The sequence below is a fragment of the Halyomorpha halys genome, unplaced genomic scaffold (genome assembly GCF_000696795.3).
Source record: "Halyomorpha halys isolate HHAL.00 unplaced genomic scaffold, Hhal_1.1 Scaffold900.1, whole genome shotgun sequence".
In the NCBI taxonomy this organism is placed as follows: Eukaryota; Metazoa; Arthropoda; class Insecta; order Hemiptera; family Pentatomidae; genus Halyomorpha; species Halyomorpha halys.
In genome coordinates, this window is record NW_027114997.1 from 175,113 (window position 1) to 188,766 (window position 13,654).

General features: G+C 30.3%; 1 protein-coding gene across 2 annotated transcripts in view; it reads left to right on the forward strand.

Moving 5' to 3' along the window:
* Nucleotides 1–13,654, forward strand: part of LOC136796920 (uncharacterized) — a gene marked incomplete at its 5' end in the record, with an annotated part of 84,727 nt that overhangs the window by 33,024 nt on the left and 38,049 nt on the right. For both annotated transcript variants that reach the window (XM_067052081.1, XM_067052083.1), the window contains 1 exon segment: nt 10,791–10,924. In XM_067052081.1, the coding sequence (XP_066908182.1) occupies nt 10,791–10,924 (134 nt within the window).

The following is a 13,654-nucleotide window of genomic DNA, read 5'->3' on the forward strand; positions in this document are numbered from 1 at the left end:
CTTCTTTTCAGGCGCCTAGGAGGATTGCCAGGAATGGAAGAGGTAGCAAAGTTAGAAACTAGTGGGTTTGGGTGGTTAGGGAGTTTATTATGGAAGGAATGATATCGGGTTCGGGCTAGATCGGTTACATAAGGAACATTTAGCTCTTTATGGATGGTTTTATTAGTAACAAAATAAGGAGCATTGAGGATTTTACGAAGGATTTTGGATTGTAAAGATTGGATACGAGAGGAATATATTAAAAAATCAATAAAAAAAAGGATTAATCATGTAATGCTTTAAAAAAAAAATCTCTAACCACCCCTTACCCCTTTTTCGGACACTTTAAATTTTAATTTAGAATCTTATTGTATAAAACAGCTATCATAAAAATTTTAAAAACCAAAAAATTTGAAAAATGTCAAACCTTTATAAACACTCGCTTAACCGATAAATTTAATCTTCGAAATATATGAACATACTGCTCAAATGAAACTAGTATTAAGTAGGACATGATTCAATGATCTAGCGTACGATTAAAAATCAAAAATATCTTAAGAATACCATTTGAATAAAAAATAAGTAAGGAAGACAACTTTCTTATAATTTTTAGGGGTAAAAAGATTTCCACTCAGAAGTTTATGTAGATCAACAAAAACTATCAAACTTTTCATGTTAAGTACATTTTATCAAAGTACATTTTGAAAGTGCGTTTACCCAGTTAAGTGCTGATTAGAGTAAATCCATTGAAGGATATGAAAGCAACCTATCCCCAGCTCGTGTTAGAGTACTTCTTTCCTGTAAAAAGATCGTTAAATGTAATTCTAAAATTAAGTCTAACAAAAAATATTATAATAAATTTTAAAAAATGTTAAACAAAATAAAATAATAATATTTACAACTTTAAAAGTAAAGGAAAAATAAGGTTATTAAAGAAATAAATTTTTTATTATATAATATGTTTGGGATTACATTGCAGTTTACCAAACAAATTTGGTTTAGTCCTATTTTTATTAAAAACATACTTATTTATTAATAACAAAATGAAATTTCAAATCTGCAATAAAAAAATAGGTTTTCATTTTAGTCTCATCCCAGAAATACAACATAACTCACCATATACTTTGATCATTGCTTCCGGAGCTCTGTATAGTACAAAAGCCGGGAAGAAAAAAAGGCAGTTATCTCACCCCAATTTTTAATTATATTAATAAAAACTATGTATAATTACTAGTCAAAACTGACGAGTCTGCCAAGTATAGGTAGGGGGAATTAAAAAATGGCGACTGTTTCAAAACCTTAATTTTTAATCGGAGCTCTATATCTTAAAAACTAACAACCATAGAAAATCTAAGAAAATAATTTAAAGAAGAACATGTTTGCTGAAATATTAGCCATAATTGAGCTATTTACGTCCAATAGTTCCCGAAACATAGCCCTTTAAAAAACATTTCATAAACATGTACTGAAATATCAATAGTTAGTTAATTTATTTTGAGAAATCTGTATCTGGAATTATGTGAGATTTTATTTCATGTGAATGAAATAAAATGAAGTTTTATTTTATGGGAAACTTTATTTCAGAAACCATTCGACATAAAGATGTCTGTTGGCACCCAAATTAAAGCCAGTTAAATTTACTATAAAATAGTTGATAATGTTTATCTTTGTAGGAGAAGTAGTTTTTATGATATTTGATGAAATAAACTCACAAAATGTTAATTTCTTATAAAATGTTGGATTTTTGAAAAAAATATATCTCTAGAACTATATATAGATTCCTAATAATATTAAACCATTAATTTTGCTGAGAAATGCTTATAGTATGCACTTAAATAAAATTTTTACTAAAGTCTTCCTCAATAACTTTCTTAAATACAGCCCTGAGTATTAGTGTATAATAACTACACTGTTCTATATACAATAATGTATTACATATTTTGTTATATAGAATAGTTTTGTCCTCTATTTTACGTAATACTTTCGTCTGAATTCTTTTAATGTTGTTGGTTTTAGTTATATCAAGTTTTCATTTATGTTGTATTATGTTTTTTGTTCTTGATCATAACATAATTGTTGATCCTTGATTAGTTAGTTGTTGACCATTATTTTAGAAACTCAAAGTTCTTAAAAAAAAATCAATCAATTTTATTCCTTTCAATTAAATGACTATTTTCAAATAAGGGAATGATCTATCCCTATCCCACCTGCATATTACCAACGAAGCAATATGGCTAGTTCCTAACCAATTCCTAATAATTATAAAAATTGTATTTAGAGCATTAATTTTGCTACTTTAAGGAGATGTTTAGCAAGATCCTCCTTAGGAATTTTATAAATACAACTCTGAGCATTAGTATAGTATTGTATTTTTAAAAATTAATATTAGATCGGCCCGGGGTCCCTTTCATGGTTCATATATCAATAATTGATCGTGGGGAGGTTAGTCTTGTGCAAATGACACCCCTAACTACTTACAACGCTCAAAATATTGAATATTTGTGAAAACTAACGACGAATTGTAATAACAAAAACAATGACATTTATATATTTAATAAAATAAATAATTGACTTCTAATCAGAAAAAAAAACGTTAATTTCAGAAAGAGACGAGACGGGTCCGGCTGTGAAGGATTGCCTTTTTAGAACTCCACAGTTCTATCCCACATACTCATAAGAATTCTAGTAATACTGAAAATGAGTCAGTTACTCGAAAATAATTTTTAATTGAAATGTGTGCCTAATCATTAGCCACCCCTCTATGCCAATTATAAATGTACGACTTCCTAAGCGATTAATGTGTTCTTTGTTAAAGGTTGTAGAGGTTATGAATTTTCTTAATCATTTATTTGTATGAAAGATGTAACTCTTAAAAAGTTACCTCAAACAAGCTGGGAAGAAAAAATGGATAAATCCCGTTAATTAAATTTAGTACTTGTCATCATTTTTATTCGATAACAGGTCGGCTTGGATTAGATCTTGTTTTATTATTGTTATAAGACAATACTCTTTCTTATTATTAATACAATTGGGTTTTTACCTCGGGTTTTTAAAACAAATTACTTAAAAATGCTTATCTTTATAACTTTTATAAAAAACATTTTTTTTTTTTAATTTGTCCAATCTTCTCGGTTTATCATTAATGATAATAAATAACTTTGAAGGCTTTGTTCTATGAACCTTGAATCAATTAAAAGTTTTCAGTGATATATTAATTTAATGTTTCAACTCCATTTGCCATTACTAATTAACCACAGGGGCAAATCAACTGTTTTAAAACTTAGTAGAAAGTTTGTACAATGTATAAATGGAGTACTGCAAAATGTTTTTTATCATTATTTATTTATCTATTAGTAGGAAGATAGGCCGGATGACGGTCAATAACGGTATCGAAATAATAAAATAAAACTATTTATTGTTAACCCACGTTTCGCTCTAACTATTAGAAACTAGTTACTAATAAATCAAATCAGGTGTGATAAAGTTCTAAATACCGATCTAGACTAATAAATTGTAGAAGAATACTTGTTAGAAATAGTTATAAATATGGTGAAGAGGTAGGTGTAATATGGGTTAGCTATAAATAGTTTTATTTTATTATTTTCATAGCTTTATTGACCACCACCTGGGTCCTGTTTCATAATGAAAGCTAATAGTATTAGTTGATAGTACAAGTGTAGAAACTAGTGTGGCAATAATACTAATGCTTATTTTTTTCATGGTAGGGAGGACTATTAGTGATATTACAGGAATTAAAAAATACTAAAGTACAAGTTACTTGTTATTGTAGAAGTCTGTGTAATTGAATTAAGATAAATCTACAAGGCTAATAGTATTAGTGTGTACTTTATTATGAAACAGGGCCCAGGAATATCTTCCTACAATCTACTTCATACCGTCAACTATTTTTACCTTTATTTATGTTTATTTTACCCACATTTTTTTTGTTTTTAGGTGGATTTTGATGTCTTGATTAGGAATAGCTAAGTATTCACTTATTTTCCTCCCATTTCCACAAAGTGGTTGAAGAGACATTTGTAATCATAGGAGCAACTGTCATAGCCCCTGTATGTTGTACATTGTATAAGGCATTTGCTGTCATGGTAGTACTGTTGCATTCACAGATTTTTATAAAACGTAATATTAAACATTAATAACTTAATTTTTCCCCATTAACCACCTGTATTTTGAACCTTCGCTTTTTAGAAAAATAGAATTTTAATAATCCGATTAAGGTGTTGGAAAAAAATTTTTAGATGGCGAACAGAAAAGGCCAAAACGTAGCTGAAATGTGGAAAATGTATAAATCATATAATGATTATATTACATAATATATTATAATAAATATAATAGTATATTTTTCTATACATGCATGTATATACAGAGTAGAACTGTTTTTAATTTGAGAATATTTATTTTTAACAGTGTGGGTTTAATTAATTATTTTATTTATATTTAATAAATAAAAAATTATCACTCTAAAAAAATAAACAACCATTATAATGACATGTGGAGAATCTACCCATTGATAGGACTCCAATTTCATTTCTAGGGAGAAGATCTCGAGGCCATCTTCTTTTCAGACGACTAATATGAATATTACGTAATAAAGGAGAAGCCAGGTTAGAAATAAGTGGGTTTATGTGGTTTGGATGTTTATCATGGAAGGATTGGTATCTGCTTCTGGTCAAATCAGCAACGTATGGGATATTGAGGTCCTGATGGATGACTTGATTTGTGACTAAGTAAGGAGCATTGAGGATCTTGGATTGTAAGGATTGAAATCAGGAGGAATGTGATGGTTTAGTGGAGCCCCAAAGCTCAACTCCGTGTGTTCAGATAGGCCTTATAATAGTCATGTAGATCAGTCTTTTGTAATGAATTGGAAGTTTAGACCGTTTGTCTAGTGAATGTCGTAATAGTCGGAATCGATGAGCAGTTCCTGTCTTTTCAGTCTTGTAAAAGATAATTTTAGATAATAATAATAATAATATTATAATAATTTTTGAAAAGTAATTTCTCTCGAGTATTTAAATTATTAAATAATACATTTATTTTTATTTGAAAGAATGGAATATGGTCCGGGTGCGGTAAAAAAAACAAAAAAAAAAACTCAAATAGTAAATAATTATACTATTTTTATTGAGCCAACGTTTCGCCCCACGTTGCAGGGCTTCGCCAGGGCTAAAAAAGATACAAACACTATAGTTACAAAAAGGAAAAAAGAAAAAAACATAAGTGGAAAATAACAGGGGTATAAAATGAAAAGTACGATATAATAAGAAAAATTAAAGGTTGTAAATAGTAAATGAAAAGGGTAATAGTAACAGATAGATAAGAGAAGAAATATTAAAGAAAGTACAAATAAAGAGATGAAAAAAAAAAATACTAATCAAATGATGAGACAGTTTTGACGGCAGTCAAAGACAGAGTAACGGTTTGTATTGGGAGGAGTGGGGATGGCTGTTATGCCACAATAACGAAAATAATTTGTAAAGTAAACATAGTAAAAAAGTATTTAAATTAGGTGAACAATAAATGGTAATATACATAATAGGGGGAGAAGAGATATTAATAAAAAAAAGAAAAAAAATTAATAAAAGAAAAAAACTCAGATAGAAAAACAAAGGAAAAATAAAGTATAAAATAATGGGATACAATGTGTGTAAGTGATTAAGAAACAAAATGTACCAATTTATTTTTATTATACCGAATAAGAAATTCTTGTGACATTTATCTTTTTGTTGTGTACAAAAACAGTTTTAATTAAAATTGTCTTTAGAATAGCACAAAGAAATCTGATCTAAAAACCAGTTGATTCATTTACATTAATTTTTATCACGCTAGATTATCCTACAATAGTTCATTTCTGTTAGATTGCATTAGGAAGCTAAACGAAATAAATAAACGAACAAGGAAACATAAATCACATGATATATAATCGTTAAATGCCAATTTATTTAGTCATCTTGTTTGTACTGGTAATATTAATACTTACAAGGAACTCTTTGTTGAGATTAGTCTTTGAGTGGAAGTGTACAAAGAGTGATGAACGAGATCCCACAAGGGCGGTAGCAGAGGATTTACTAGATATATGGATTGAGTTAGAGTTCGCTGGGGCCATATTGTTCCACAAGAGCTCCGTTGTCGAACAGCGAGAAACGATTAATGGCTTCGTAACTCGTAGGTTAGGGGCTGCTGTTCAGATTCAATGCAGCATAGCAATCCACGTATTAAATATTCTTTACTTCATCGCAATAAAAATTAAATATTTTTTAAGCTGAACGCTTTTATTAGTATAAATGAGATTAAATTCGAAATATGATAAATAATAATCACTAGGATATAATTATAAACAATAAAAAAGACTACCGCATTCTCAATGCACTGACAAAAATATTGACGTTTTCGCGTTTTTACAAGATTAGTAAAATTGAGGATTAGATTGGAGGAAGACAGTCAAAATGGCGGTCAATAAAGGTATCTAAATAGTAAAAGAGAACTATTTATTGTTAACGTTTCACCCCACTTTACAGGGCTTCGTTAGGGCTGATAAGAATGATGTTCTTTTACCAACAACCGAACATGGATTAACAAAAAATAGTTTTGTGACATACTGGAAGATTAGTGAGTGACCGTGTGTATAGATGAATGGAATATGGTCCGGGTGCGGTAAAAAAAATAGTATAATTATTTACTATTTGAGTTTTTTTGACCGCACCCGGGCCATATTTCATTCATAAAAAATAGTTTTCTTTTACTATTCGGATACCTTTATTTTTATATTATACTATTTACCGGATTGACCGCCTTTATCTCCCTGCAATTAGTAAAATTAGTTTAACGAGGATCACAATTAGGAATGTACTAGTACTTAGGGAAGAAAGTTTATTCCAAATTTTAGTTCATCAAAACAATTTTAGAGATTAGGGAGCTGCTGCCATCTATGAGTGAGCCAGCAACTACAAGTAAGAGCATTAGGTATTTTTTTAAATTATAATTATTAAGAAATTTATCATGAGTGCTTTCACACTTACATCTAGTATTAGTAGGTTTAGTGTAGCAGAGAGGGTGACAAGAGGATGGAGGAAAATAAGGAACGAGAAGTAAGCTTGTAAAACCTTAATAATAATGCATCACCTTTATCAGTTCTACCCATCAATCCAAACTACCAAATTTGAAATTATAATTTTTATTTTTTACAGCCATTAGTTAAAATTTCTAATTTCTCTAGTTTTAAATTTCTTAACGCACTAACACCATTGTGACCTATTTGGGCATGCTCCCTATATACATTTGAATGAAATTCATATTAAATATTATATGAATATAATATTCCTAAATGCAGTCCACATCACTCATTTTACCAGCAATAACACTATGCTCATTTATTTAGATAACATCTTGATAAATAGGGATTGTGAAAAATCAAAATAAAATTCATACTCAAAAATATAATATTATGGTAAATTTTCAGGACAGCTATAGAACAAGATAAACCTAAATGAATTTGAGATCAGGTTTTCTCAAGAGGTAGGTTCATATGTGAGTATTGCAGTGAAAAAAAAAGAAAAGGAAATCCTTGTTTTTTTTTACAGCCTTTTTTCAACTCTTAGGTACCTAAACGTATTAAAACTTATAAATTGAGACATGCTGAAAATATCTATATAAGAATCTTTACTGTCAGACAAGCTTGTTTTTAAGTAGCTTACAATGTTTAGTAATAAGAATTGAATATTTTTAAATTTATAATTATGAATATCAAGTAACTTAAGGATTTTTTTCTGAACCAGCCATGATTATCTGATTCTTTCTTTGTACTTTGTCGTTTGAGATCTATAACGTATTTGTGGTTGCTACTCATTGTTGAATATTAAAGTAGATTTTATCTTTCTTCAGCCTGTTAATACTATCTTCCATTTTACTTTCCTGTTACTTACTTATCAAGAAAGGCTCGCTATACTTAATGCTTTCCCAGAGACAGGAAGGAACAGATTGCGCTCAAAGAAGGTTGGATTCTTCGCATCCTTTTGTCTCAGCTTCATTAAACCTCCTCCTGAAAAGATGTTCTGAGGCTTCTCCTCTACAAAGTTCCTTTCTGAAGGCCCCCTCACTCTCACACAAAACGTTACTTTTTCTTTTTCTAGAAAGGAAAAAATCACCTGTTTTCTTTAAAAAAAAAAGTTAGGCAAGAAACATCATTAGGGATGGCTCTTAGGGGTTTGTGTTTGTTATTTATTGATAATACGGTTTGATCAGCATAAGGCCAACCTGTAGGAACACTTGAAAGAAAAAAAGAAAAATACATGCCCTCTACATTATGCATATTTCTATATATAATTAATAATTTTTATTTGTTTTTAAAAAATATATTGTGAAATCTTTATATAATTCCAAGTTACAACAGTTCTTCTTATGCCGAAGCCGTTGGTTGTTCGACCATTCAACGTTAAGCTGCCAAATATAAATTTTATTTTTCAAATGCTCGTTGGCCAATTTTTTGTTTCTAAATTCAATCAGAGAAGGTCGTGTGTCAATATTTTCCCTTTTCTTCAGATATCCTATTTCCCCTTTCTATCCCATTTTTTCCTTCCATACATTTCCCGATTCTGCAGATAGTCATGACCAGTCGACAGGCTCTTTTTGAGAGATCAGCTGGGATTGGGTTTTTTATTATTAAACTTTTATATTTTTCTCCTTCCACCCTTTCGATGTGTGTTGTTTTTGTTTCGTTCTCAAGTATGGTCCTTATAATTCTTTTTACCGAGTCATAGGATCTTGGGTGGACTGGAAGTTTGTCCCTTGCATGGCAAGACTATCTGCCTCTTCATTCCTCGGAACCCTGCAATGGCTAGGAATGCACTGTAAGACCACATTGGCTTGGAGTGTCTTGTCGTGGAGGAGGGACAGTTTCCATGTTCTGTGATGTTATTATAAGTGAGATAGATTCATACTGAGTATATTACACTATTCCCTCCAAGATACTAATATGGAAGATACAATGAATTTACAAATTCAATAAGTTAAAAATTATATAATCATATATATTAATAATTTAAAAAACATTAATTGTGGATAGTAGATTAAAATTGTTGTGAGATCTTTTTTTTCAATATCTCAAGTAAATGTGAAGAGAACCGGTGAAACTGTGATACAATTAGTGAGAATGTGCCTGACGGTGAGATCGTTCTTCAATTTTCATGAAATGACCGTGGCTGAATCGAGTATAGCCTGTCCGAAGACGTGTTAGAACCACCTCTTTTCTTTATGGCAGATTCAAGATGGCTTACTACAATTTACTATATTTTGTTCTTATTCAATTACTTCATTGAACCATATTAAATCCATGAACCATATCCGTATTAAAACAATTTTGGCCGACTGACCAAACAATGTGGGATGAAATATTTTTATAGAGAGAAAGAATTGTAATATTCGTTTTTTGCAACTCGGACAAACCTTATGATTTTATTTTTTTATTAAAGTAAAAAAAAAAAAAAATTAGTTCCTGCTAAACTGCAGTACTTTATAAAATTGACTTGTTTACTAGGACCATAACCAGGACAAAGGAATAGACTGACGTCCCGAAAAAAGTTATTTAGATGTTTTTACGGAATGGAGATATGGGGATATAGGCCTCGATAAATTCATTCATAGAAAGAAAAAAGTTCTATAAGAGTCCACAACGGGGCTTGTTTGACATATGAAGTCCAACTTTAGGGATGCTCGAAGGACTTCAGCAGAGATATACAAAGGTTTCAAAATAAAGGTCTTGGGGTAATTATCAATGCACCCCGGTAAATCAGAAATTATGGATGATCTTCACCGAGATCTTCAAAGCTTAGAGCTGAAAAATAAATGTAATCGTCACCTCTAGAGCGATACAAGGGAACACAGATGGTTGGGCCGTCCATCTCCTCAAAATTAGTACCTTGTTAAGAAGATAAAAAGGATACAAGCACCACGTTTTATAATCTTAAAAAGAATATATATGTATTTGTTTTTTTGTTTTTTTACCTATATGTAAATGCTTAACGTTCTAGGACTAAATTGCTAATAATCATATTGTGAATTTGATTGTAATATCAATAATCATCAAACTTGATCATTAGGTAACATATTTAAAATTGATTTGACTTATTTATATGTAGTGTTTAATGTAATATTCTAGGAGTCTGTCATACAAAGTTAATTAGTAAACAAATACCGACATTTCCCATTAGCTAATAAATAATTTAATCCTCTCTTATATTGGAGGGAAGTCTTTTTTTTCTCTTCGGTTGACTACTTGCAGATCTATAGCCTTCTCTACGCCGGCTGTCTTGAGCTACTGGTTTTCAGTTTTCACATATTTGTCTATCCATCAGGTTTTTTGCATCCCACGTGGTCTCTGGTCTGCTATACTGGCATTTATTGTTGTGCATAGGCGTTCTGATGGATTGCTTGGAGCCACATGTCCTCCCTCTCATCTTAACCTCTTTGCTTACATGCTAGTGAGATATTAATTGACCAGTCTCTGCAAGTAGTTCACTGTCAGTTATTTTCCATGTGTTAAGGCTCTGACCCCAGATAGCTCCTGTAATTGGTGGGAAGTCTATTGTATTAAAATTATTATAACTCCCATTGCACCCTACAACTCTTATGTTACAAAACTTCCAAATATAACATAACATTTTAAAGGACGATCGTCATATCATTATTGACTATAGATAATAGTCGCTAAAATAATATAGTACTTGCAAATGTCAGTTCGCTTAAAAGAACATTAGTGGGACTAAGTTGAAGTTGTGAATGATCTCTCTTTGTTACAGAGCACCAGTTGGAGGGGCCTCACATCTCCTTCGGCAAACCTGAGTACCGCGTCGGGGAGGCTCTCCAGGTCAACTGCACTTCGGGCCCAGCTCGGCCCACCCCCGACGTCACCTGGCTCATCAACCAGAAGCAGGTTCGTTTATATTTATTATTTACTTTAATTTTATTTCAGTTTTATTGTTGTATTAAAAAATGGAACTCGATATTTTGATTTTTTTTCATCAATTTTATTTGAAAAATATAAATACAAGCTAAACAGAGATATATAAGCAAGCTCTTCTTAGGGGAATATACTGGAAAGTTGTATCTTAAAGAAGTCACGCAACCTATGGCTATATATTGAACATTGAAATATAATTATTATCAAATGGATTTTTGCCTAACATCTAAGTGATCTTAGACCCTGAGAAACAGTGGTTCATCTTAAAAAAGATTTACTTTTTAAGAGGTTTGATATCGAAAGGCTTAATAAAATTAGATCACATATCAGCTCGAAAAAGGGGTCGGCAGGCAAGCTCGCAAGAAAAGTCAATTATGGTTTATTACCAACATTTTCTTTATTATAGTGCTTCGAGGGGTGGAGCTACGAGAAGCCAATGAGAAAGAAGGGACAAAAGGTAACACCATTCGATACCCCAGTGGGAAAAAGACAGGTTTTAAACTATATGCATGAAGGGAAACGTGAAAGAAGGAGAAATTCACTAGCTGGAGAGTGAAGAAGAGCACTTCGAGAGGACCATGATAAAGAAGAAATGACCCCCAACCACAACTGATTGTACATCACCACATACCACGGCATGCATTACTATCTACAGCTTCCATATTTTTTGTAAAGGTGTATGTATAGAATGTAAAGATCATGAAAAAAAAAAAGATATATATAATATTATATTATATTATTAATGGGCATATTAAAATTTAAAAAAATTTGTTCATTTGTGTAGTTTTGAGGCTTATATAATACTAAATATAAACTACTATAATAAAGATATTTAATTGATAACTGGTAAACGCGCTATGTCCCTGGAAAAGCAATCAAATTATAATAGTTCTGTAGGATCCAACTAATTTCAATTAATATAAATAATTCTAGATAATTACTATCAGTAATTACTGATAGTAATTATCCTGACATCCCATAGACAACAGCATAGCAATACTCGGAATGTTTATGTATTCTTTGTTCTCATTGTAAAGTAATTTTCTGATTTAATTATACATTTTTTATGGAACAATGTGTTTCAAAAAATGTGGTCGGCAAATTATAAGAAGTCTTTTTTTTTTGTTCTAAGGGGTTGAAAAAGAATAACATATGTTTGAAATATCAGAGTGTTGCCGAAACGCAAGGAAAAGTAAAAATATATAAAATAAAGAGATTTTATTATTGCCTAGAAGGCTTTAAAATTAAACAAACCGTTTTTAACAGAAGTATGGAATTGAATCAGCTGGTTGTGGTAAGGATTGGGTAGTATGGCCTTAGTTGACTGTACATTAAGCCTCAATTTATCTGTCCGATGCCCATGAGTTAGTGATGTTAATACCTTCCTACAGTCACTTGATTTGGAAATTATTATTTATTTTAAATAGCCCGTTGCGTTTCAAAAAATGCATTGATTAATTGAAAATATAAGCAGTAATTGAGAACCACATTGTGAAAATCACGGAGCAATTTCCTGCACGGAGGGAAAAAGCGGGAATTGAGGAAGTTCTCAGGAGCGTGTTAAGTCGTTATAACTCATTTTAAAAGAAAATTAGTATTCATCGGGTATAAAAATGAATTTATTTACTCAATTTTCTGATGCTGCACTAAACTCTCGTCAGTCAATATAATGTAATTAATAATTTTAATAATATTAAAAACTTTTTTTTTTCATTCCACTTTTTAAAAATGGAATTTAAAATAATATAATTTTTCATATTCTAAGACACTCCTTACATGAAAAATCTATTTGTTGTTTATTTCATTTCTGCCTCTTTTGTTCTATTTTTCCTCTTCTATTTTTTCACATCTTGTTTATATTAAAAAATAAAATAAAATAAGACTGAATCCCTACTAGTCTTAAGAGAGTAAACAGCTTTAACAAAAATGTTTCTAGGTGCAAATCATCCAAAAACTGCACTGAATTGTTGTACGAAACCAAATTAAATCAAAGCAGATCCTTTTCGGTCTTTGCAGTTTGATTTACTTAAATTTTAAGATGATCTTTATTATAAATTTTTATATTTTTTTATTGATTTATTGACAATTAATAGGTTTTTTTGTGTGTTCTCATCGAGAAATAAAGGAAACTACAATCATAACCTCCTCCCCCGAATTCCTTTTATTATTATTTTTTTTTTAAAGTAGTGTAGTGAGTTTTCTGAAAATTCGAGACAATACTTTAATGAATCAGAAATATAGTATTAATTACAATATTGTATGTTAAAGGATTACTAAAAACTAAATATTGCTATTTATTGAGTTTTTCAGTAGAATATTTTTTTTTTACAGTACACTTAAAATAAAGCGGATTGAAAAAAAAAACGATTTAATTATACTTATATGCTCGAAAGAATAATGAAATATGAATATTTTGTATTCCAAAAATAAAATCTTGTGTTTATTTTATATTATTTTTCTGTGTACAACTTTTTTTTTTTTAAGTTAACGATCTGTTTCAAATAAAAACAATATTAAAAGTGGTAATGAAGTTCATTTACACAGTATTGCCGTGTACGAGGCTCGGGGTTTCTAAGCCCGACTAGGGGTTCCCCGTACACGGTGTTATATTGAAATGTATTCATATATTAATGTAATATATGTATCTGTATTTATATATTTATATTATGTATTTATATTATATATTTGTATTATGTATTTCTA